General features: G+C 34.3%; 1 protein-coding gene across 1 annotated transcript in view; it reads left to right on the top strand.

The window, feature by feature from the left end:
• The window catches only part of MIB1 (MIB E3 ubiquitin protein ligase 1), a 142,627-nt gene extending 120,025 nt beyond the window's left edge, over positions 1-22,602 (top strand). Inside the window, exons 17-21 of the mRNA XM_012746168.2 lie at positions 1,543-1,735; positions 6,471-6,549; positions 9,749-9,862; positions 11,149-11,249; positions 15,857-22,602. Coding sequence (XP_012601622.2) covers positions 1,543-1,735; positions 6,471-6,549; positions 9,749-9,862; positions 11,149-11,249; positions 15,857-15,997 — 628 coding nt within the window. The 3' untranslated portion in view covers positions 15,998-22,602. The remainder of the gene's footprint in view (positions 1-1,542; positions 1,736-6,470; positions 6,550-9,748; positions 9,863-11,148; positions 11,250-15,856) is intronic.
• The last annotated feature ends 204 nt before the right edge of the window (positions 22,603-22,806 follow it).

Here is a 22,806-nt window from a genome sequence, read left to right as displayed (position 1 = left end):
GATATATACATTTCTCTTTTTTGTGTGTATGAGACAGAGTCTCATTTCTGTTGCCCAGGCTAGAGTGCTGTGGCATCAGCTTAGCTCACAGCAACCTCAAACTCCTGGGCTCAAGTGATCCTCCTGCCTCAGCCTCCCGAGTAGCTGGGACTACAGACATGCGCCACCATGCCCAGCTAATTATTTTCTACATATTTTTAGTTGGCCAATTAATTTCTTTCTATTTTTAGTAGAGATGGGGGTCTTGCTCTTGCTCAGGCTGGTTTTGAACTCCTGACCTTGAGTGATCCTCCTGCCTCGGCCTCCCAGAGTGCTAGGATTACAGGCGTGAGCCACCGTACCCTGCCTTACATTTCTTTAAGTGTATCCTTAAAGAGGATAAAATTCTATTATAGAAAAACATACAAAAAAGAAAAAGACAATGCATTTATAAATATACAGATACAGGGCACTATGATTACTGTAAATAACTTTTAACAATGAAGTATAACAGCAGTCCCCAGCCTTTTTGGCACCAGGGACCAATTTCATGGAAGATAGTTTTTCCATGGAGTGGGGCGGGGTGGGAGAATGGTGAGGAGGAGCTCAGGTGGTGATGTGAGCAGTTGGGAAGGGGAGTGGCTGTAAATACAGATGAAGGTGGTGATGTGAGCAGTTGGGAAGGGGAGTGGCTGTAAATACAGATGAAGTTTTGCTGCTTACCTCTTGCTTTTGTACCCTGCTAATTTTTCCACTAATGGAGGTGGAGAGTAGGGTGGAGCTCTGTGTACTGGTCCGTAACAAGACTGTGGACTGGAGGTGGGGGGCTGCAGGGGTATGAGATGGAACCTGTGTGTGTGTGTGTGTGTGTGTTGTGTGTGTGTGTGTGTGTGTGTGTGTTCATGAGTTTCTGAGGATTGCAGTAGAAACTGTATCTTTTTTCTGAAGCTGTGGTTTGGTCATATATATGTATTTCTGTGCCTTGTAGCTACATATTTATAGAATTCATTCTCTTTTTCTATAATAGAATTTTTTATATTCCTCAAGGACACACTCAAAGAAATGTCAAAACAGCAGCTGAAGAGTCGTATTTTCCCAAGTGCTTTACCTATCGTGGACTCTGATGATGCCTTTGTTCTATCTTTAGTTACAATACCTAACATGGTTGCTAGTTAGGATTTTTGTTTTATTCCTATGCCTGCCTTTGTCTGCTGATTCTATGTAGATAGAACAGGTTCTGAGTTAAATTTTGTTTATGTTAAATTTTTTTTTATGACTGTTTTGATTTCTTAGTTAAAAGATTCACTCTTTTCCACTGGGTGAGGGTTTTTTCAGTTTGAATTTTGAATCTGGCCAGAAGTATGTAAAGATGCAGAGGTGTATATAAATAGAAAAATATAGTATACAGTGTTTCACACACAGATGTTAAAGCTTAATTTTTTAACATAACTAAAATTGTTTTTATGTATTGTAATGATACTCTAGATGTATTTTAAAACATTTTAATTAATTTGTAGTAGAAATATTTTGATAGACTTGATTTGAAATATTTTCTTTTATTAGTGGTCAAGTGGGTTCTCGAAGTCCTTCTATGATTAGTAATGATTCTGAAACCTTAGAAGAGTGTATGGTGTGCTCAGATATGAAGAGAGATACTCTTTTTGGCCCATGTGGACATATTGCTACCTGTTCTTTATGTTCTCCACGAGTCAAGAAATGCCTCATCTGTAAAGAACAAGTTCAATCCAGGACAAAGGTAATATGCTTTGAATATAGTATTTTACTATTTTAAGAAGGTTTTTGAAACTATAATTAATGATAAATAAGATTATATGACATCATGAGTCTGTTTGCTTTTGTTCTTCCAACCAATGATTTAAATATAGGAATATATAATTTATACATTTATTAAGAGATCAATTCAGAATTTCTGAGTTTATTGCTGGTTTACAGTCTTACTAATGTATTTATTTGCCAAGTTCATTATTATCTGGATTCAGTACTACTATTACTCTAAGAAATGTTTTTTTCTAGCCCTTATGTGTTTCATTCTAAGGTATAGTAGCTAAAAATAAAAGTTATCTATTGTTTTGCTTTCAAAGCCCCCTATTACTATAGGTACATTTATTTTTTTTTTATTTTTTATTTTTTTGAGACAGAGTCTCGCTTTTGTTGCCCAGGCTAGAGTGAGTGCCGTGGCGTCAGCCTAGCTCACAGCAACCTCAAACTCCTGGGCTCGAGCGATCCTTCTGCCTCAGCCTCCCGGGTAGCTGGGACTACAGGCATGCGCCACCATGCCCGGCTAATTTTTTATATATATATCAGTTGGCCAATTAATTTCTTTCTATTTATAGTAGAGACGGGGTCTCGCTCTTGCTCAGGCTGGTTTTGAACTCCTGACCTTGAGCAATCCGCCCGCCTCGGCCTCCCAAGAGCTAGGATTACAGGCGTGAGCCACAGCGCCCGGCCTATAGGTACATTTAGTTCTACTTTGTATTGTAGTTACTTGTATATCATACTTTTTTTGAGTTTTGTATTCATTTTTGTAAAAACACTAGTTCATTTTTTTTTTGTAGAATATCACACATTCTAGATTTGTTTGTTTTATCATAGTGTTGTTCAACTTGTTTCTCTACTCAGTGTTTCCTATAACCTGAAAGTTTGGTGTAATGGCTTGGTTAGGGTCAGCTTAACATTTTGGGGCAAGAAAACTATACAGATGGTGCCATGTACTTCATATTATGTCTCACCTGGAGGCAAATAAAGTTTTGTCCTCCTATAATTAGTGATGACCAAATTCTTTATCCACTCTGACCTTTTTATCTCTTCCTGAGTCCTTTTGCTTTTTGAGAAGTATTATTCTTTTCTGGGTTTCTAGTTTTATTCTTTTCCAATATATCTTAGTGCTTTATTATAGCTGTACCATTTTACTCATTTTGGTTTACTGAAATAATTGATTTTTTTTTTTTTTTAGTTTTTCCTTACTTGATTGTGTGTGTGTATGTGTAAGTAAAATGAGGTTTTAGTCTCTTACAATTTTCTCAAGGTGAGTAGTTTAAACCAAAGAAATATGTTGAAGTTTAAACTTAGGAAGTATGTGCTCTTTTTCCATTCCCTTTTTATTCTCTTCATTTTTCTCTTGGCATTTCATTAACCGTCATTAATTAAAAAGGAGCTGGTGCTAATTCTCATAATAAATTAGTTGGCAGTGACTTAAAAGGTGTTATATTGCCAGTACTTCTTAAATTTTTAACTTTCATAAAAGTTAAAAGTTTTTAACATCACAAAAGCCTGGATGGCTTTTATGATCCAGATGAATATATCTTTGGTAAAAATTTTGGCATAGGAAAAAGCACAAGGAAATTACTTTTGGTAGGAGATGCTGGAGTGCTACTATGTGTGTAGTTACTTAATTTATAAAGGTAAGATGGTGAGCTGATAGCACTTATTGTATGCCAGGCACTGTGTTGACATTTCATATGCATTAAAATCGGTATCAGCCCTGCTTAGTAAATTAATGTGGATTAGTCTACTTGGTATTTATAATTTACTTTAGTTACCTGCTTACAATAAAGTGACAGTTTGTGAAAGAGTATGAGAGAATAAAAATTTAAGGCATTCTCTTATTTTTAGATTGGTCTGTGTATTGTCCCATCGTGCTGGAAACTTTTTGTTAGATTAAGCCCTGTTTCAGCAACCTTTACTGAGCACCTATTTTCTAGTCAAGACAAAGATGTATATGATAAGTAACTGCTAAAATTTAGTTTTTCTGTTGGCAAACTATGGCTTAGTTTAAAAGCTACTTTGCTATATAGGATGTTATAGGTGCTTTATGAAAAATGTAAACTGAACAGGAGTTCAGCACCCCAGGTTGTCAAAAGCAGAGTCACCGATATGAAATGGCCCTTAGAAAAGCTAAAGCCCAAAGAAGTACACTGACAGCTGGTTCTTGAACACAGGTCTCTAAATTCTTCAGCCTTTGTTCTTTTCACTGTTTTGTGATGCACAGATAAAATTAGGAACAATGTCTACAAGGGAGGGTTGATATAATAGGGAGGTAGAGAGGAAAGCATATGCTGTCATTCTTTTTCAGACCTTCTGAATACAGTTATTCCAAGAGTTAATCAACTTGCAATTTGTTTTGTAAATTATGAAAATTTCAAACCTTTAGAAAAGTATGAAAATTAACATACCCACCTACCCAACAGATTTGCCAGGTTGCTTGCAGAGCCTTTGACTATAAAGAAATAGTGACCCCAAGTGGTTAAAAGGTAATGAACATCTTCCTTCATTGAAGGAAAAAAATACAGTGTTTGGAGGGTGAGAGAATAAACAAGCTTAGTCTCTTTACCAATTAGAAAAATACAAATAAAAAATTACGTATTAATATGAACTACTCCTGTCAGATTAGTAAAGGTAAATTTTTAAAAAATGCTAGCAAGGAAGTTAGGAAATGGGCTTTCCAAACACTACTGGAAGCTAGGAGACTATCCTGACAATATATATATAAACCATTACTGCAACATGACTTGATTTAGTAATTCTATTCCTGGGAATATAACCTAATGAGATAATCCAGAAGGAGGAGAACAGTCATGGTTACAAAGTTTTTTTAAAAATAGGAGAATGGGACCGGGCACTGTGGCTCACGCCTGCAATCCTAGCACTCTGGGAGGCCAAGGTAGGAGAATCGCTCAAGGTCAGGAGTTCAAAACCAGCCTGAGCAAGAGCGAGACCCAGTCTCTACTAAGAATAGAAAGAAATTAACTGGGCAACTAAAAATACATAGAAAAAATTAGCCGGGCATGGTGGCGCATGCCTGTAGTCCCAGCTACCCGGGAGGCTGAGGCAGAAGGATTGCTTGAGACCAGGAGTTTGAGGTTGCTGTGAGCTAGGCTGATGCCATGGCACTCACTCTAGCCTGGGCAACAAAGTGAGACTCTGTCTCCAAAAAAGAAAAGTAATAATAATAAGGGGAGATAGGTAAGTAGATAGTTGTTAGATCAATTCACTACACTATTTTAACCTCTTTGAAAACAATTCAGGTGCACAATTCAGATGCATTGGGAATCATTTAAAACACTAGTACAACTTTATACATAATATCAGATTTATTCTTTTTTTTTTTTTTTTTTTTGAGACAGAGTCTCATTTTGTTGCCCAGGCTAGAGTAAGTGCCATGGCGTCAGCCAGGCTCACAGCAACCTCAAACTCCTGGGCTCAAGCAGTCCTGCTGCCTCAGCCTCCCGAGTAGCTGGGACTACAGGCATGTGCCACCATGCCTGGCTAATTTTTTCTATATATATTAGTTGGCCAATTAATTTCTTTCTATTTATAGTAGAGATGGGGTCTCGCTCTTGCTCAGGCTGCTTTCGAACTCCTGACCTCAAGCAATCCGCCCACCTCGGCCTCCCAGAGTGCTAGGATTACACGCATGTGCCATCGCGCCCGACCCTGATTTACTCTTAATCACCCAGTGAAGAATTGTTCTTAGACATTCAGATGAACAAACAAAATTATGGCTCAGCAATATTAGATAATTTGTTAGTGTTGGAGGTAGATTTTGAATCCAGAAACACTGTTTTTGACCAACCATGTGTTACTGCTTTCCTCTGTTGCTACAATTACACAAATTCTATGTATATATTGAACTATAAGTTGAGAAAGTCCATAGAGAGAAAGCATGCAATATTTGGTTGTTTAGGTGACATTATAGGTGAGTGGTTGTCATTTTTGGCCAGTAACATTAAATGACGTGAGAGGGCTAAATGTGACTGTGTTAGAGTAGGGGAGAACAGGTGAAAGACAGCTGTGAAGCCAAGGGCAAGAGCCAAGGTTAATAGTTACATGCTCAAAACTCAGATTAAGTGGAGGTGAAGAAGGGGGTAAGATTGAGGGAAAATTATGCATAGGTTATAGAAAACTTGTGGCTTTAGAGATTTGGGGGAAAGAATAGCCCGAATCTTAGGGCTTCACGCAGCATGGAAATTGACGAAGTACTGGAAAAAGGGGCTCTTATTAATAGGTAGAGTTCCTTAAATGTGGGTAAACAGAAAAACTCCACTTAGACTTTAGCAATCTGGCTAGATTTTTATTAATATTAGAGATCTATCTTCTCTTGGTCATTGAGTTTTTTAACTGTTTTATTTGTTCATTGTCTTTTTAATTCCCTCGCAAAAGTAGTTTTTGGGGAAAAAAATTGAAGTCTAACCTGTTCTCTCTGACCTCAGAGGAAATGGAGTTTTTCTATATTGTTCTTTAAAACAGGTAGGGAAATTAACGTAGAAAAAGTGCCTGTTGTGCTAGGGTATATACAGATGTGAAAATGAGTAACCAGGAGAGTAGAGGACAAGGGAAAAGTGTGCATTAAACTTCTCTGTGCTTAGAGTGTTTCTTTATAGAGCAAATACACTGGATATAAAATCTGTTACACTGACTAGGTTTATTTGTAGATGTTCACTCTGTGCTGTAACTTCTTTTACTGTATGTAGATTGAAGAATGTGTGGTATGCTCTGACAAGAAAGCAGCTGTTCTTTTTCAACCCTGCGGACACATGTGTGCTTGTGAGAGTAAGTAGTTTATATAAAACTTCCTCAGTATTATTATAAAAATGGAAACAAAACAAAAGTTATATCTTTGAGGTTTTGTTTTTATATTTTTGCTTTTTGGATAATTACAAACAAAAAAGTTGGTGGGCCTCTAGTACCTTCCATTTATTTCTACTAGAATGTCAGCTAATTCCCTTTATGAGCTGAGCATTACAGAAGACTGAATATGCTGTGTTCTGCCACCCTGGATTTTGACTTTAGTTATATTAGCACAAAATGATCTCTTTTCACACACAATAGAAATTTATTGCCAAAAATGAATATTGGAATATTTAGTCTAGCCTTTTTTTAATATAAAATTAACACACATCTTCATTAGTCTTCACCTTAATATTGCCTCTCTTGCATACTTTCTCCGCTACTAAGAACCCATGGCAATCATTTGGGGCTATAAATTCTGACCTTCCATTAGCTTTTATGTCAAGAGAGCTTATAGAAATTTTTTCTTTATGAGGACATTATTAAAATTTAAGAGATGTTTTGAAATTTCTCTTAAAGGCCTTTGCTTTCTATATTCCCTTTGTTCAAGTTCATACACTAATATTTTTTTCCCTTTGCTTTTTTTCATTTTGTTGATGAAGGATTTTAAACAAGTTTAATAACTTACACATTTTTTAAGTGGGCCCAATGTAAAGCATGGTGTTTCCTGTAATTAGATAGTTCAGTCAGTAAGTATTGACTTTTTTTTTTTTTTTGAGATAGAGTTTCACTCTGTTGCTTGAGTGCCGTGGCATCAGACTAGCTCACATCAACCTCACAGTCCTGGGCTTAAGCAATTGCTTGCTTCAGCTTCCCTAGTAGCTGGGACTATAAGTCCATGCCACCAGGCCTGGCTAATTTTTTCTATTTTTAGTAGAGATGGGGTCTCGCTCTTGCTCAGGCTGGTCTCGAACTCCTGATCTCAAGCGATCCTCCTGCTTCAGCCTCCCAGAGTGCTAGGATTATAGGCATGAGCCATTGTGCCTGGCCTGATATTAACTTTTAATATATTATCTGACTAGAATAACATACAAATGATATATGATCATTTAATCTCATTGGCATAGATTTGCTTCAAGCCTTGGTGCTTTTTTATTCTGATAGGCAACTGGTCAACTAAAGAAAGTGTCAAGGTTTTCTATAACATTCTGCCCCAAAGTAACTGTTTCTGTTTACCTAAGACTGATAAAAAATGGCTATTACCAACTGTCAAAAGGGTACATAGAAAGAGAATTCTCAGTCTTAGGTAAAAAGGGCTTAGTAACCTTAAATTTTCATAGGCCAGAGGTTGACAGACTTTCTTAAAGGGTCAAATAGTAAATATTTTTGGCTTTGTAGGCCACATGGTTTCTGTAGTAACCACTTAACTCTTTAACTACTCAACTCTGACACTGTAGTACAAAATCAACCATGGAAATTATGTAAATGAATGGGCTTAACTGTGTTCAAATAAAACCTTATTTACAAAAACAGACTACAGGTCAGTTTGGCCCACAGATAATAGTTTGTTGACCCCTATCACTGACCAAAGTGATACCTACATGAAACTTGAAAGATGATTATACTTTCTAGTTGATAATACAGATTTTAGAGCCTTAATTTAATATTTTCCCCAGGAGCTTTCAAAGTTTTTTACATGTTTTTTCTTTAAAATGTAACAAGACCAATGGCTAACTCTTTCTGAGCTCTTAACTCTGTACCAGACATTTTAATCTCTTTTTGAATATTTCCTCATTTATCTTCAGAAAATCCTAAGAAGTAGATGGTTTTCTCCATTTTATAGATATTTCTTAAACATTTATTTGCTGGGGAAGATGAAATTGAAATGGAAAATATTCCTTTCCCAAGGAGTCTACAGAAAGTAGTTAGTGTAGTATTCATATCACAGTAATGTCAAGCAGAATGTTGGAACCTTGAAGAGTTTAAAGTGTCTTGGTAGATCAAAGGAAGGAGAGATTATATTCCTTTTGGAAGAGCTGAAGAAATATTTTATAGAAATAATATGACAACTAAATTTAACAATTACAAGACTTTTAGATGATTTAGTTATATGTTATATATTTAGGCAATTAAATTAATCCTTTAAATTTAAGAAGAAATCTGCCTTTACAGTGAAGACAAATTCTGAACCAGATTTCTACTAGCATTAGCTCCTACCTAGTGCATCTTACATAACCAAGCATCACTCCATTTATGTTTATTTAAGCTTTGGCATGAGGTCGACCTTAATAACCATTCTCTATCTAACAGTGTAGTAAGTATTAAGAGTATATAGTACACACTGTCCACATCAGTGGTTTTGTGCTTTGTTAAAGTTTAGCATTTTGTCATAGTTATCCCTGGATATTATGCCATGGTTTTTCATTATTTTTCCTGTTTTTGAAATGATCCAAAAAGTGATAGACACTTGGTGCATAGGCTAAGGTATTAAGTATACTTTCATAGTAAATGTTAATGACAAAGGCTATGCTGAATTATTGTGTATTATTTTATAATTAATTAACAACTTTATTTGTAAGGTAGTATTAACAATCCACAAATACAATTGTGCCTAGATATTTCTTTTTGGAATGAGAAAGCACTGTACTGAAATGTTGTTTATAGTCTTTTCAAATTAACTATTAGATAGTCCATTATGAAAAATTTTAAATTTTTTTTTTTTACTGAACTGCTACATTAAAAAAGTAATCACTGAACAATTTCTTTGCATCAGTTACATTGCATTGGTTTGATAGAAGGAGAGGGAAAAGAATTGTTCACCATATTTTAGGAATTTTAAAGATAAACCATTTACAATAGAAAATATTTTTAGAAAATTATCATATTAAGCAAACTTCCTTATAATTCTAGTATTAGTTGAAATTTGTCAAGCGTATCTCCCTTCTTTATTCTCAAGCTTTAAGATGTTGAAATATTTATTATTTTAAAATAACAAAATTCACTGTTTATTCAACTGCATTAGAAAATGTCATTGTTTTCATAATGATGGGCTCTCTGTTGTAGAGGCTACCAAGGAGAATACTCAGGTTGATGACATTTTAAGGAATTTGAATTGTATATTGATATAACTTATTTAATGTTTATTTCTGTGTGAAGTTTAAATCATAAAAATTAGCAGAGAAAGGCAACACTCTTATTCATGTTTTCTCTTGTAAGAAGTGTTTGTGTCACTATTTTCCAGACTGTGCTAGCCTAATGAAAAAGTGTGTGCAGTGTCGGGCAGTAGTTGAACGAAGAGTACCTTTCATTATGTGCTGTGGAGGGAAAAGTTCAGAAGATGCCACTGATGATATCTGTAAGTGAATTTTCTTAAGCATTTTCTTTCTTTGCTTTCTTGTTGGGACTTACATGAACATGTCTTCTTATTTATAATATACTGTTGCCTTATAAAACTTAAGATACCTAAGTTGGATGCAGAGAGGTATGGAACAGGTATGGTTTTTTGGTGCTCTTTTTACCTTATAAGCACCTGAAATAATATTTTTTTTCTAGTGTGTGATATGGTTATAGAACTTTAAACATTAGTCTTTTGAGAAACCTTTATGTGTTGTATAAAGACTATACATTCTTAAAATTTGCTCTTTCTTTTTAAGATGAAATTTAGTGTATTTTGGAGGGACATCATGTTACTAAATATTTTTCAGTTTACAAAAGTATTAACCTTTATGTAGCATGTTTACCTGTTTCATTTAAGTATTTTAAGGTATAGTAATTATTTGGGACAGAGTAACTAAAGGTAAACAAAAGTGTAACCCAGTGAATAAGTGGAAAGATGAAAAATATTTACCTTCAACTTTTCCAATAGTACAGCTGTTTCAAAATTTTTGTCTTTGCAGTAGGTATTTCTTTGCACTAGATGGTATCTTTGATTTCTTTGTTCTGTGAACACGTTTTATGAACAGATGAGGAAGAATGTAGTGTAGCTTCTGTCCAAGGCTTTTGTCTTTATCATAAATAGAGCAGAATAAAAATCCCAGGGAGAGATTAACGAAAACAAAAATAAAAGACCAAGAATCTAGAGAGTAGGATAAATAAAATAAAAGATATCCCTCCATTTTTGCAGACTACTGATGATGGCCTTTCTTGAGTTCCTCATAGCAGACCAGTAACAACAAGGAAATTTGGGCATAAAGGAAGGAGGCTAGTTTTTTTGTGTATTCTCAAAAAAGTCTTATAAGAGGCTTTAAGATAATTATTGCTGCCCAAACTGGCCAAAACTCTGCTGACTACATTTTTGGGTTTGTATGATACAGGAGCAGAGAAAACAAGCATAAAATGTATTTGTGAGCTTGCCAAAGGAAACAAATAGAACCTTGCAAAACCCAAAAGTCTCTGTGTGGATTATGCTCTAGCTGAGTTCAGTATAATTAGAAATTCACATGCAAACCCATTTCTTTTTGAGGATTCTAAATGAAAGAGTATAACATGAATGTCACTACTGTATCTGTTGTCCAAGTGTGAAAAATGTTTTGACAAGGATTCTAATAATAGTTTTGTGTTCTTAATAAAACTAATAGTTTTAGAAATAAAAAGTCATTATGTCAAAACAGTAATAACTAAAAATATTTTTATCTATTATAGCTAGTGGGAATATTCCAGTCTTACAAAAGGACAAGGATAATACCAATGTCAATGCAGATGTGCAGAAGTTACAGCAACAGTTACAGGACATTAAAGAGCAGGTAATAATAATTTCATGTTAAACAATGATTTTAGAATTGCTCTCAATATTTTTCTATGAAACTACTATTTTTCTAGAAAACACTAGAAACACTACTAGTGTTTTCTGTATTAAGTGTGGTTTATCTTAATGTATCACTTTTGTTACTTGAATATTTGCAATGAATAATATCTGATTAGAAGGTTTAATCAAGTACTTTCCAAAATAGGTAACAAACATGACCAGTAAATATGAAAAAAAAAATGCTCAGCCATATTAGTGATCGGGAAACGAAAACTGAAACCACTATGAAGTGCCTTTTCAAACCTACTAACTAGATTGAAGAAAATGTTAGACTGTTGGCATCAAGTATTAGGCAGAATATTTAGCAGCCATAACTCATACACTGCTGATGACAAATACATTTTTTTTTTTTTTTTTTTTGAGACAGAGTCTCGCTTTGTTGCCCAGGCTAGAGTGAGTGCCGTGGCGTCAGCCTAGCTCACAGCAACCTCAAACTCCTGGGCTCAAGTGATCCTTCTACCTCAGCCTCCCGGATAGCTGGGACTACAGGCATGCGCCACCATGCCCGGCTAATTTTTTATATATATATCAGTTGGCCAATTAATTTCTTTCTATTTATAGTAGAGACGGGGTCTCGCTCTTGCTCAGGCTGGTTTCGAACTCCTGACCTTGAGCAATCCGCCCGCCTCGGCCTCCCAAGAGCTAGGATTACAGGCGTGAGCCACAGCGCCCGGCCGACAAATACATATTAATAAAAACACTTTGGAAAATAGTTTGCTGTTAGCTAATAAAACTAAACAGGATATTGCTTGGGAACACAAACTTAGAAACTAATACCATAGAGATGGTATTTAACCTTTTGCACTCGCTTTTTTCTCGATTCCTTTATTCTACCCGGGATTTAATTTTTTAAATACCCCAGATTTTACAAAGCGCGGCAGTAGAATAAAAAAACTGGAGTTTCTTTTCATACAAACTTATTTATTTGGATTTTTTAATATTTCAAATTATTAATAGATTCAAAGAGTAATTTTAATCTCTCTAATTTTTGCTAACCGTGTCGAGTCACACTTGACATCCAAGTGCAAAGGGTTAAAAGTCAAGGATAGAGGTATTCTTGATGGAGGGATAGCTGGAAAGAGACACAAAAGTTTCTAGAGTATTAATGCTCCATTTCTTTTTTTTTTTTTTTTTTTTTTTGAGACAGAGTCTCACTTTGTTGTCCAGGCTAGAGTGAGTGCCGTGGCGTCAGCCTAGCTCACAGCAACCTCAAACTCCTGGGTTGGAGCGATCCTACTGCCTCAGCCTCCCGAGTAGCTGGGACTACAGGCATGCGCCACCATGCCCGGCTAATTTTTTATATACATATCAGTTGGCCAATTAATTTCTTTCTATTTATAGTAGAGACGGGGTCTCGCTCTTGCTCAGGCTGGTTTTGAACTCCTGACCTTGAGCAATCCGCCCGCCTCGGCCTCCCAGAGAGCTAGGATTACAGGTGTGAGCCACCGCGCCCGGCCAATGCTCCATTTCTTGATATGAGGACCAGTTACCTGAGTTTGATCAGTTTGTGAACTTTTGTTCAACTGTACACTTACAATTTGTGCACATTTCTATATGTGTGACACTTTAATAGAAAGGAAAAATGTGTGTGTGACACACAAACACACACCCATATAAAGAAAAGCAAGGGAAAGATAATGCAAAATTCATAATAGTGATTATTGGTGGGGGTAGGGAGCAGAGCTTGGGGAAGATTTTACTTAAGGGCTTTAAAAATAAGAATAGCAGTCCATACTTTAAACTGGGTGTTGGTTATGTTGTTCTTTACATCCTATGCCAAAAAAAGTAATCCTTTATATCTACTCAATATTTTATAAAAGCAACAAAATAAAGAAATCTGGTAAAACTTGTTTGTATTAATGTATGTTAAATAAGAAAGCAAGTCTTGGCCAGGTGAAGTGGCTCATGCCTGTAATCAATCCTAGCACTCTGAGGGGCCTAGGCGGGTGGATTGCTCAAGGTCAGGAGTTCAAAACCAGCCTGAGCAAGAGCGAGACATTGTCTCTACTAAAAATAGAAAAACTAGCCAGGTGTGGTGGTGTATGCCTGTAGTCCTGGCTACTTGGGAGGCTGAGGCAGGAGGATTGCTTGAGCCCAGGGGTTTGAGGTTGGTCAATTAGGCTGATGCCATGGCACTCTCCGCTCAGGGAAACAGAGTGGGATTGTAAAAAAAAAAAAAGCAAGTCTTTTTTTTTGGTACCATACTTTATTACTTTGACCCTGTGACTAAATCTGATTCAAAGGCCTGAGCAGTAGGGGTGTCATTTCTTTAGCTTGACAGTCACATCAGTATTGCCATGCAGTTATTAGAGTTATCACTCCTGTGTTTTCTATCTGAATTTATAAGAAAATAACATAGCCAATAGATAGTGACCCAGGATAACTAATAACTAATTTCAAATTGAATGTAGGTACATGTATTTATTAGGCATTTAAATACCCATCTGAAAAGATGGAGACTCCACAATTGGGCTGGTGTTTCTTTTGAAATCTAGCACCTAGCAATATGTGTTACACAGTGAATAAGTAAATATGAATTTAAAGGTTCTTAATGTAGTTGGGAACATTTTTGGCTCATTATAATATAAAATAAAATGTTTTTAAAATTTTGAAGCTCTTAGCATCTTGGTTCCTTTGCCATAAGACAATTATAGAAAGATAAATCTGATTTTTTAACATATCTTTTGTGAAAAGCATTTTATCTCCTAATTATAAATTTAAATTGTTCTTATAATAATGATGACACTTACTGGGCTGTATTATAGAAGAATTATATTATAAAAGAATAATTCAGCTCTACTTATATCCAAAGTTTAGCATTCCAGAAAAGTTTATTCTTCCTTAAATAACCCTCATGACCATATTTTATCACTAAAAAGTCATTTTCCGAGGTACAATGGGATTTCTTGTAGGGACCTCCTTCAAGGTTATTAAGAAAACCAGAGAAAACATCTGAACAACTGTCTTCATTTAAATATCCAATCTGTTACCACAGTGTTTCTTTAACAGAAATTAATTTAATTTGCTAATAAGGATTTATTAATCTCAAAGGAATTTAACACAGAGTGCATAGATGTGTTTACTTTTGGAAATAAGAGTTATTAATTACATGGACCTTGAAAATTGATTAGAAACAAAGCTATTTTAATGACACTAAAAAGCTAGTTTGGCTTTTTAAAAACCCAAAAAGATGTGATTTTCTACAGCTTTGCTTTTCAAAACTTTAAGATATATAAACATGACAGTTTGCTTTGGAGGAGTGGAGTTAACAATTTAGACCATAATTCCTTTTTTTTTTTAAATAATGATTGCTGGTATTGTCAAGGTCAGTAACTACATTGTCAAATGAGCTTCAGGCCTAGTTTATTAATCTAGACATTCCTGTTTAATTATTCCATGTTATTTGAGAAAGATATAATTCAGATGAAATATTATGTATTAAGGCAAAATATGTTTTTATAAAATGTGTTTTGTGAAAAAATATGATTTTCTAGGGTGTTTCCACAGAAATATGCCTAACATATTTCTTAAATTCTTCTGGGTTCATGAAATTTATTTATGTATAACATACATTTATTAATGTATAACAAAAGCTAATTGGTTTTCACTCAGGGAATCTACATAGATATTGATGCACTAAAGCACAATGTCTAAGAGCAAGTGCTCTGGAGCCACGCAACCCAAGTTCTTAGTATGGCTTGCCTTGAGGAAGGTTTTAAACCCCACTAAGCCTCAGTTTCCTCATTTTCCAAGTGGGAATGATAATAGGACTGAGATTGTATCATATCAGGCATAGTGGCTAGCACGTGCTCTCAACTACGTCTCTGCATGGCTCTCGGACCCCTAATATGCTGATACGTCATGTTCTTTTCATACAAGAGCAGCTGAGTACCTAGAGTTGAGGAATCTGAATCAGACTTAACAGGGCTATTTCATCCATTTCCTATTATGTTTTGGTGTTTATATCTTTTGTTTTATATAGTTTTTTAAATTTAGTACCTTTTATACTATCCTGACAGTACAACCAGTATTTCTGTTTTATAGGGATGACATTTTAACTACTTAAACATTTTTTTTTTTTTGAGACAGAGTCTCGCTTTGTTGCCCAGGCTAGAGTGAGTGCCGTGGCATCAGCCTAGCTCACAGCAACCTCAAACTCCTGGGCTCAAGCAATCTTCCTGCCTCAGCCTCCCGAGTAGCTGGGACTACAGGCATGCGCTGCCATGCCTGGCTAATTTTTTTCTATATATATTAGTTGGCCAATTAATTTCTTTGTATTTATAGTAGAGACGGGGTCTCACTCTTGCTCAGGCTGGTTTCGAACTCCTGACCTCGAGCAATCCGCCCGCCTCGGCCTCCCAGAGTGCTAGGATTACAGGCGTGAGCCACTGCGCCCGGCCTACTTAAACATTTTTTAAAATCATCAAAATATTACTTGACTAAAACAAAAAAAGAAAAATAATGGTATAATAGAATTGTCTTGTTATGTCACTTTCAAAATTTAAAATGCCTCAGCATTTATCACTTTGTTATCTCACATTACAGACAATGTGCCCTGTGTGTTTGGATCGTCTGAAGAATATGATTTTCCTCTGTGGCCATGGAACATGCCAGCTCTGTGGAGACCGCATGAGTGAATGTCCTATTTGTCGCAAGGCTATTGAAAGAAGGATTCTTTTGTATTAACTAGGAAACAGTGTGTTTTGTTAGCTAAAATATCTGGTCATGAGATTTTAGTAAGCTTTTAAGCTAGCTGGAAGTTCTAATGAATTAATTTCTAATATCATAGTTTCTTTATTAGAATGTAATTAGACTGTAAATGTACTAGAACAAAAACTCTACAGAAGTGTTTGAAATTGTTTTTTGGGGTTGTCTTTTTTCTTTTAAATCTCGACCATCAAATCCGTGTAATTCATAGGTAATTTACTTTTAGCTTCTAAGGGGAAACCATTAGGGATCTTCTGGTTATTTTTGTTTTTATTGTATTTTCTATTATAATTTATAAACTTGTTAGACCTCAAAAAAAGACATACTTGCCTGTGATCAGTTATCCTTCAGTTTATCATGGTCTTACACAGTGAGTTGATGCAGGTACTCTGAAAAGTCATGCATCAAATGAAAGGGGCACGCCAAACCTTATATTATATATGGTAAATGATAATGCTAGTATAAGTTCTGCATAGTTTAAGGGAATATTGAAGGGAAGAGTCTCTTTTTGAGATAACAGAAAGTTTATCCACATGTTTGTTTCTTAAGTTTTAGAGTAAATAGATGCATAAAGTAAGAGTATAATGGCTTTGCATTTAGCTTATTTTCTAGATTCAAAAGGAAACTTGTTTAGCTTGAATCAAATTACCAGTTTCTGATTTGTACACATCAATTTTAAAATAAAAAAAATTACCAGTTTCAAAATTACTGATAGACATGAAAAAGAAAAGGAAGCAATCGTGGGCAACTGAAGGGATAAAAAGCAATAAAAGAGTACCTGTTAACTGACCATATAACTGTTAATGGTCAGTTATATTAATATTAATTTATATACTGTTTTGTCCAGCAACTATTTTAAAAAAAATATCTGTGAGAAATGTTTTTCATTTTTCCCTGTGATTACTTACCTGGGCTTGATCTGACCAGTGAAATGACCTAACTCTATTTGGACCTCTGAGGTTCTATTTAGCTTTTCTAGTGTGCTGATCTGCAAAGGATAATGCATTGTCCAAAGGCAGCGATCTTTTTTTCTCTCTATCAATTAATTCTGACAGTGTTACTGATTCTGCCTTTATTATAGGCCTTACTTCCATTCTTTCTCAGTAAGTCTTACTATAAAGAAAACAGTCTCTGTTTATACTTAGAGATGAGGATATTATTTAAACTGCCAACAATCACCAAGACACAGTAAATAACCTCATAATAAATACTTTAGAAAGTGTGACCAGGACATATACAAAAATATGTCTGATTACCTGTAGATTTTTTTTTTTGACACAAACTTTAGAGTGTCTAATCATTTTCTCTCCTCTGAATGAGTAATCTTGTTGCCTCCAGGGTAAATATACATATATATAAGTGTTTTGCTGCTAGATTATAAAAATATCAGCTGTTTACAATAGTATCTACTATATATTGTTTATAAACTTACTACTAAGAATAGTTATCTTCTTTTGTAGTTTTTTTCTCCTTTAAATCTGGCTAGCCTTTTCTTATTTCAGTTTTTCTACTATAATACAACAACTAAATTTAAAATTACAGTGTCTCCAGCCCTTGTAATACTGTATTTCTGGCTGCCTAATTGCTGCTGCCTTTGGAAGTCCTGGTTAAAGCCAGGGGGGAGCTTTGCTGGCTGATTTTGTCATCTTGACAATTCCATATCTGTGTTTAGCTGAGTAACTTACCATTTAGAACAGAAAAATGTTTATAAATTTCAAATTTGAAAATTTATATTGACTCTATTCAGTTATCTAATAAAGGGCCACCGAGGCTATTTTTAAAACTATTTTAAAGTGTAAAAAGTCAGAACATCTGATTGATGATGTTCACATAAAGACACAAACAAGACTATCTTCTTGCAGATTTGAAAACAGCGTAAGTCAGATTTTTCTTTTTCTTCCATGCCATAGGCCACCCATCTCTTTTCCACTAGATCACCTGGTGAGGAGGGGGGGCACATGGCTGACTCTTATGGAGTTTGGCCAGTCAGAGTATGGTGTGGTCTACAGCTCTACTTTACTTAAACAAATCCTTTTTATTTATCTTCTGAGCTGCAGTGCTAACACTTGTATCCCTAATTGGTAATATCATCTTCTAGACTAGTTTTATTATTTCCTTCATAATAAAAGTATAATACAGAAGTCTATGATGGAAATCATAAAGTCACTAAAATTATAGTGCTAAGTACTTATGGATTTCCTGTATTTGTATCACTTTAAAATTTGTTTCATGAATAGAAAATACTTCTCTATTCATGTTTCCAAGTACCTAAAAGTTATTTTAAATTTATTTTAGGTTTGCGAGAGAGAATAAATTAAGAACTTAATCATTTAAGTGACTTTGCTCCAACTCTCTGAATGCTACCTCTTACTGTATGTCTCTTAGCAGTACTTTTCCAGTTTGGTGTGTTTCTTCCTCATTATCTAAACCTCTTTATCCTGTGGCTCAAAACAGCTTTTACTATTCCTAGAATCATTAAAAAACTGACATGCATTCATTTAAAAAAGTATTTTTTGGGCTGCAGGGGTTAGATACACAGCATTGAAAAAAATAGTCAAAGCCAGGTGCAGTAGCTCATTTCTGTAATCCTAGCACTTTGAGAGGCTGAAGCAGGAGGATTGCTTGAGACCAGCCTGGGCAAGATAGTGAGACCATGTCTCTGCAAAAAATAAAATAAAATAAAAAACATCTTAGCACACATATTGTGTAGCAGCATGTATTTAAAGTAATCTGTAGTCAAAAGGAAGGGATTCAAAGGTACAAAACATTTCCTAATGTTTCAGAAGAATTGTCATTGAGTTGTATTTGGATTCCCTCTTTGTACCCCCTCACATTACCACATTTTTATTATTCTAAGATTGTTAGCTTTGTTATGTAAAACACACATACAACTTACCAGACGGTGCTATTCTAATGGTGTTTGTCCACATGATTTAACATTCTTATTGCTTATACTATATACATATTTAATTTTGTTAGGAGCAAGAAGGTTGTCAAGAGAAGATAATTTTGTATTAGTATAGGAATATTATATTAGACAAGTATTTAGTTTAGCTGGCCAAAATATCCTTAAGATATTTGTAACTTTAAACATTGCAAATTGACCAGCAAGCTACTAAGGCATAAATTTAATTGATAAAGTTGGATATAACTACCTTAAATTTATATTTTTGATGGCTTTAGCCTATAAGAACATTTTAGCGTATTGAAATGCATGTTGCTTAAGGTTTGTCCAGTTCAAATTTCAAAGTTTGCTGGGTCATTTTCATATGGTAGAAACATACTGTCAAGTTATGTGTTGCCCAGTTGCTTTTCTTTGATTATTCTGAACTCTGGACCCTTTTTGGAGTAGAAATAATTGGTAAATTTATGAACTAAGAGAATTAGGGAGGGAGTAGGATAGGGTCAGGACAGTGAGCTTGCTACAGATAGGAAAGATAAAGAAGATCATGTAGATTCCATTAAAGCATTAGTGGAGAGAATATATTTAATTAAGTAATAAAAAGGGTCTTTCAGCCAATCAGTTCTTAGTGTAGTTTAATAATTGCTTTGTAAATTATAGGCTTTAATATAGCTTGCTTTTTTTTTTTAATCCAAAAGGAAAAGCACTTATCCTCTCTGAGTGTCTGAAATGTTTTACAGTAGTAATTTGTGTAAAAATTGAATTTGGGGATAGATATTTTTTTGCATTTTTATTATGGTAAAAAACACATAACATAAAATTTACCATCTTAACTGTTTCTAAGTGTACAGTGCAGTACTGTTAAGTACTTTCACATTGTTGTGAAACACATTCCCAGAACTTTTTCATCTTATAAATCTGAAACTCTATACCCATTAAACAACAGCATCCCTTATCCTCCTTCCCCAGTGGAATGGAATTTTTGACTATGTGTAAATCAAGAAACACCTGAATTATTTAGTAGGTTCTTTGTGTTTGCAAGATCTAAAGTCATGGTAAACATCAAGTTCTTAGAATTTGGGGGAGGGGCAGCATTTCTCTCTCTTTTCTTCCACTTGTTAGCGATCATAATTGAGTAGGTTTTAAATGTCTGTTAATTGGAAGAGTTTGTTATTTGGAACCAGAGGGAAGAGATACATTTTAAGTATTAGAATTAGGTTAGCTTTGAATTTGTACTAAATTGGGAAGGTAATAGATTTTCACAAATTATGTGTACCTTGCTGAAAATGTCAGTTGTCTTTACATCTACTTGTAAAAGTTTCAAAATATGTTTTTCTCTCCAAAAGGCAACCTAATTTCATTTGCTTGAATATTATGATAGGAATGCTTACTGATATTACTTGATAATCATATAGCCTTGGAACTTTAACATATATATAACTATAGCAGTATTAATAATTATAGTTGTATTTCTTTATAACATTAAATTTGAGGAAATTTTAATGCTGTCTCATGTGTACATTGCTTTACTACAGTGAGGGGGCAAATCCTTTATATTGAGCTTAATTTACTGATATGTAGTAGTGGGTGAAACTACAGTATAAAAATAGGAACTAGATAGTGGAGCTGATGAATTAAAACTGTAAGTTGCTACATTGGCATTTTCTACCTCCTTTTCTGTCATAGTATTACTTTTTCCAGCATTTATTCCTATTTGTGAGTAAAGAGGAAATGGGAACCTGAGGTTAAAATTGAGATTTTTGTTGTTGAGAATTTAAATAGTAGGTACAGGAAAAGTGACTTGTCACATTAATTCGGTGCCTAAATCTGTAACTACAAGTTATAATTGACATGTACAAATTGTATAAGAAAAATAATATTGCTGAATATTTTACTTTTCCTGTATATTCTACTTGATTTTGTTTCGTAAACATGACTTCTTCCCTCCAAAAAGCAAAATGGTCTTGTAATTTTTTTGTATAAAATAAACAAACATGTGCCATTATGTCTGAGATCTATAATTTCAGGAAGCTATTGAAAGTTCTGACTCAGGGCTTTTTAACAGTCTAAGCAATTGTTAATTATATTTTGGAGACTCCATCCACATAATTCTTCGGTGCCTTGAAAGAATTATTAACTTGGCAACACTATTAAAACTTTTTAGAAGGTGGTCTTTAGTGCATGTGTATCATTATATACACGTTTTTAAGTCATATTGCTTAGCTTATGTAATAGCGATACTGCATGTGTGTGCTGGGTTTGGGTAATTCTTTAAAGGAAATTTTCTAGATTTGCACTTGTTTGTTTTTAAGAAACTGATTATTTATGACCATGACACTGTTAACAGAAAAATAATTCCATGTTAAGTCATTATGCAAAGTCATCTATAAGTAGCATCTGCAAAGAGCTCACAGAGTTTGCTATTTTAGTGTGAAAGGAGGATCTGTTTGGGAAACACAGATTGTCTTCTAGTCAAATGAGGGAGAAGGGAAAGACCCTTTGTTGAAATGATTCAATTAAAAACATTTTTTTGAAGAAAGCCACGAATTGCATGTCATTCTTAATGCTAGTCATATAGACTGAATCCACAAAATTGTTTTTTTTGTTGTTGTTACATTCAGTGCTTGTGTCATTCTCATGCAGTATATTCAATGATAGAAAGCAATTTAATTGACTCAGCAGTGTTTTGCCTTGTATTTTTTCTAGTTTTTTAGCTTTCAGTGTTGGTTTAAATTTAAAGTCCTGTTTGTGAATATAGTTTATGGCAAATGATTCTTATTAGCTTTTGTTAAAAAATGCTTAGAGCTAAGCTTTTAGAAATAAATGCAAACATTTACCATTAATAAAATCTATGGTGTAATATCATAATATGCTTTTCTCTGATCTTTTGAAAATATTCCTTAGAATACTATACATAAAATTTTGATTTTTAAGGCATTTAAAAACAAATCTCAATACATCAAAAACCTATTATTGTTGGAAAGAAAGTTACCATGTCTTTGAGAAAAAGGACTTACATCTCCAATGCAGTATAAGAAATAAACATCCACATCTAGAAGGCTCTCATTGCAACTGTTTACATTTAAGGTACCTCTATCTATAGGGCCAAAGAAGCTTTTCATATTGTAACACCGCATACTCTTTCAGGATTAAAATATATTGTGAAAATAGTCTGAGTAGGATATACTTGATAGAAAGTAAATCAACCAGTCAGGAAGACTAAACTTTTTCTATAAAAAGCATATTCTTCTTCATAACTCAGATGTAGACTTTTCAAGTAGACTTCCCCCCTCCCCTGCCAGCTGACACCTTGATTTCAAGAGGTAGACATTTTAAAGCAACAATTTCTTTGGCTTCTCTAATGTTTTGTGACTAAGTCAGTAATTGAATGGGGCTTATTTTATTTTTGGAAGCACTTATTTGTGACATTGAGAGGTTGTCTAGTTCCAATTCAAAAGATTATATGTGTTCTGAGATGTTTGTGAGGGAAACCATTTGAAACAAAATCTTTTGTGTATTGAAAAAAACATATGTATTCCAATTTTAAAATTGTGAATTTATTTTGGGTAACCTCTAATCTGTATTTTTTTGGTTTATTTCTGTTGCTGTATAATTAGATATGACAATATTTTTTATTAAATTGGAACTGTATAGGTTTTAAAAATAAAGACATTTTAGAAAATCTGCTTTATATATTTTTTTATCATTGACAGTTACTCATCCTTAACAGAGATTAAAATTATTTGATAGTCTGCTAGCACAACATTTTCTAAATGCATTGGCAGTGAAAATGTTTAAAGGGTGTATTGCAGAGCAGTGATAGGACTTTATAAAATGTAATAAGTGCATGGATTAAAACACCAAAAATAATCTCTCAGATAAATTA

The sequence above is a fragment of the Microcebus murinus genome, chromosome 17 (genome assembly GCF_040939455.1).
Source record: "Microcebus murinus isolate Inina chromosome 17, M.murinus_Inina_mat1.0, whole genome shotgun sequence".
NCBI lineage: Eukaryota > Metazoa > Chordata > Mammalia > Primates > Cheirogaleidae > Microcebus > Microcebus murinus.
The sequence above is the reverse complement of the archived record's forward strand: the minus strand, read 5'-3'. Positions and strand labels throughout refer to the sequence as shown.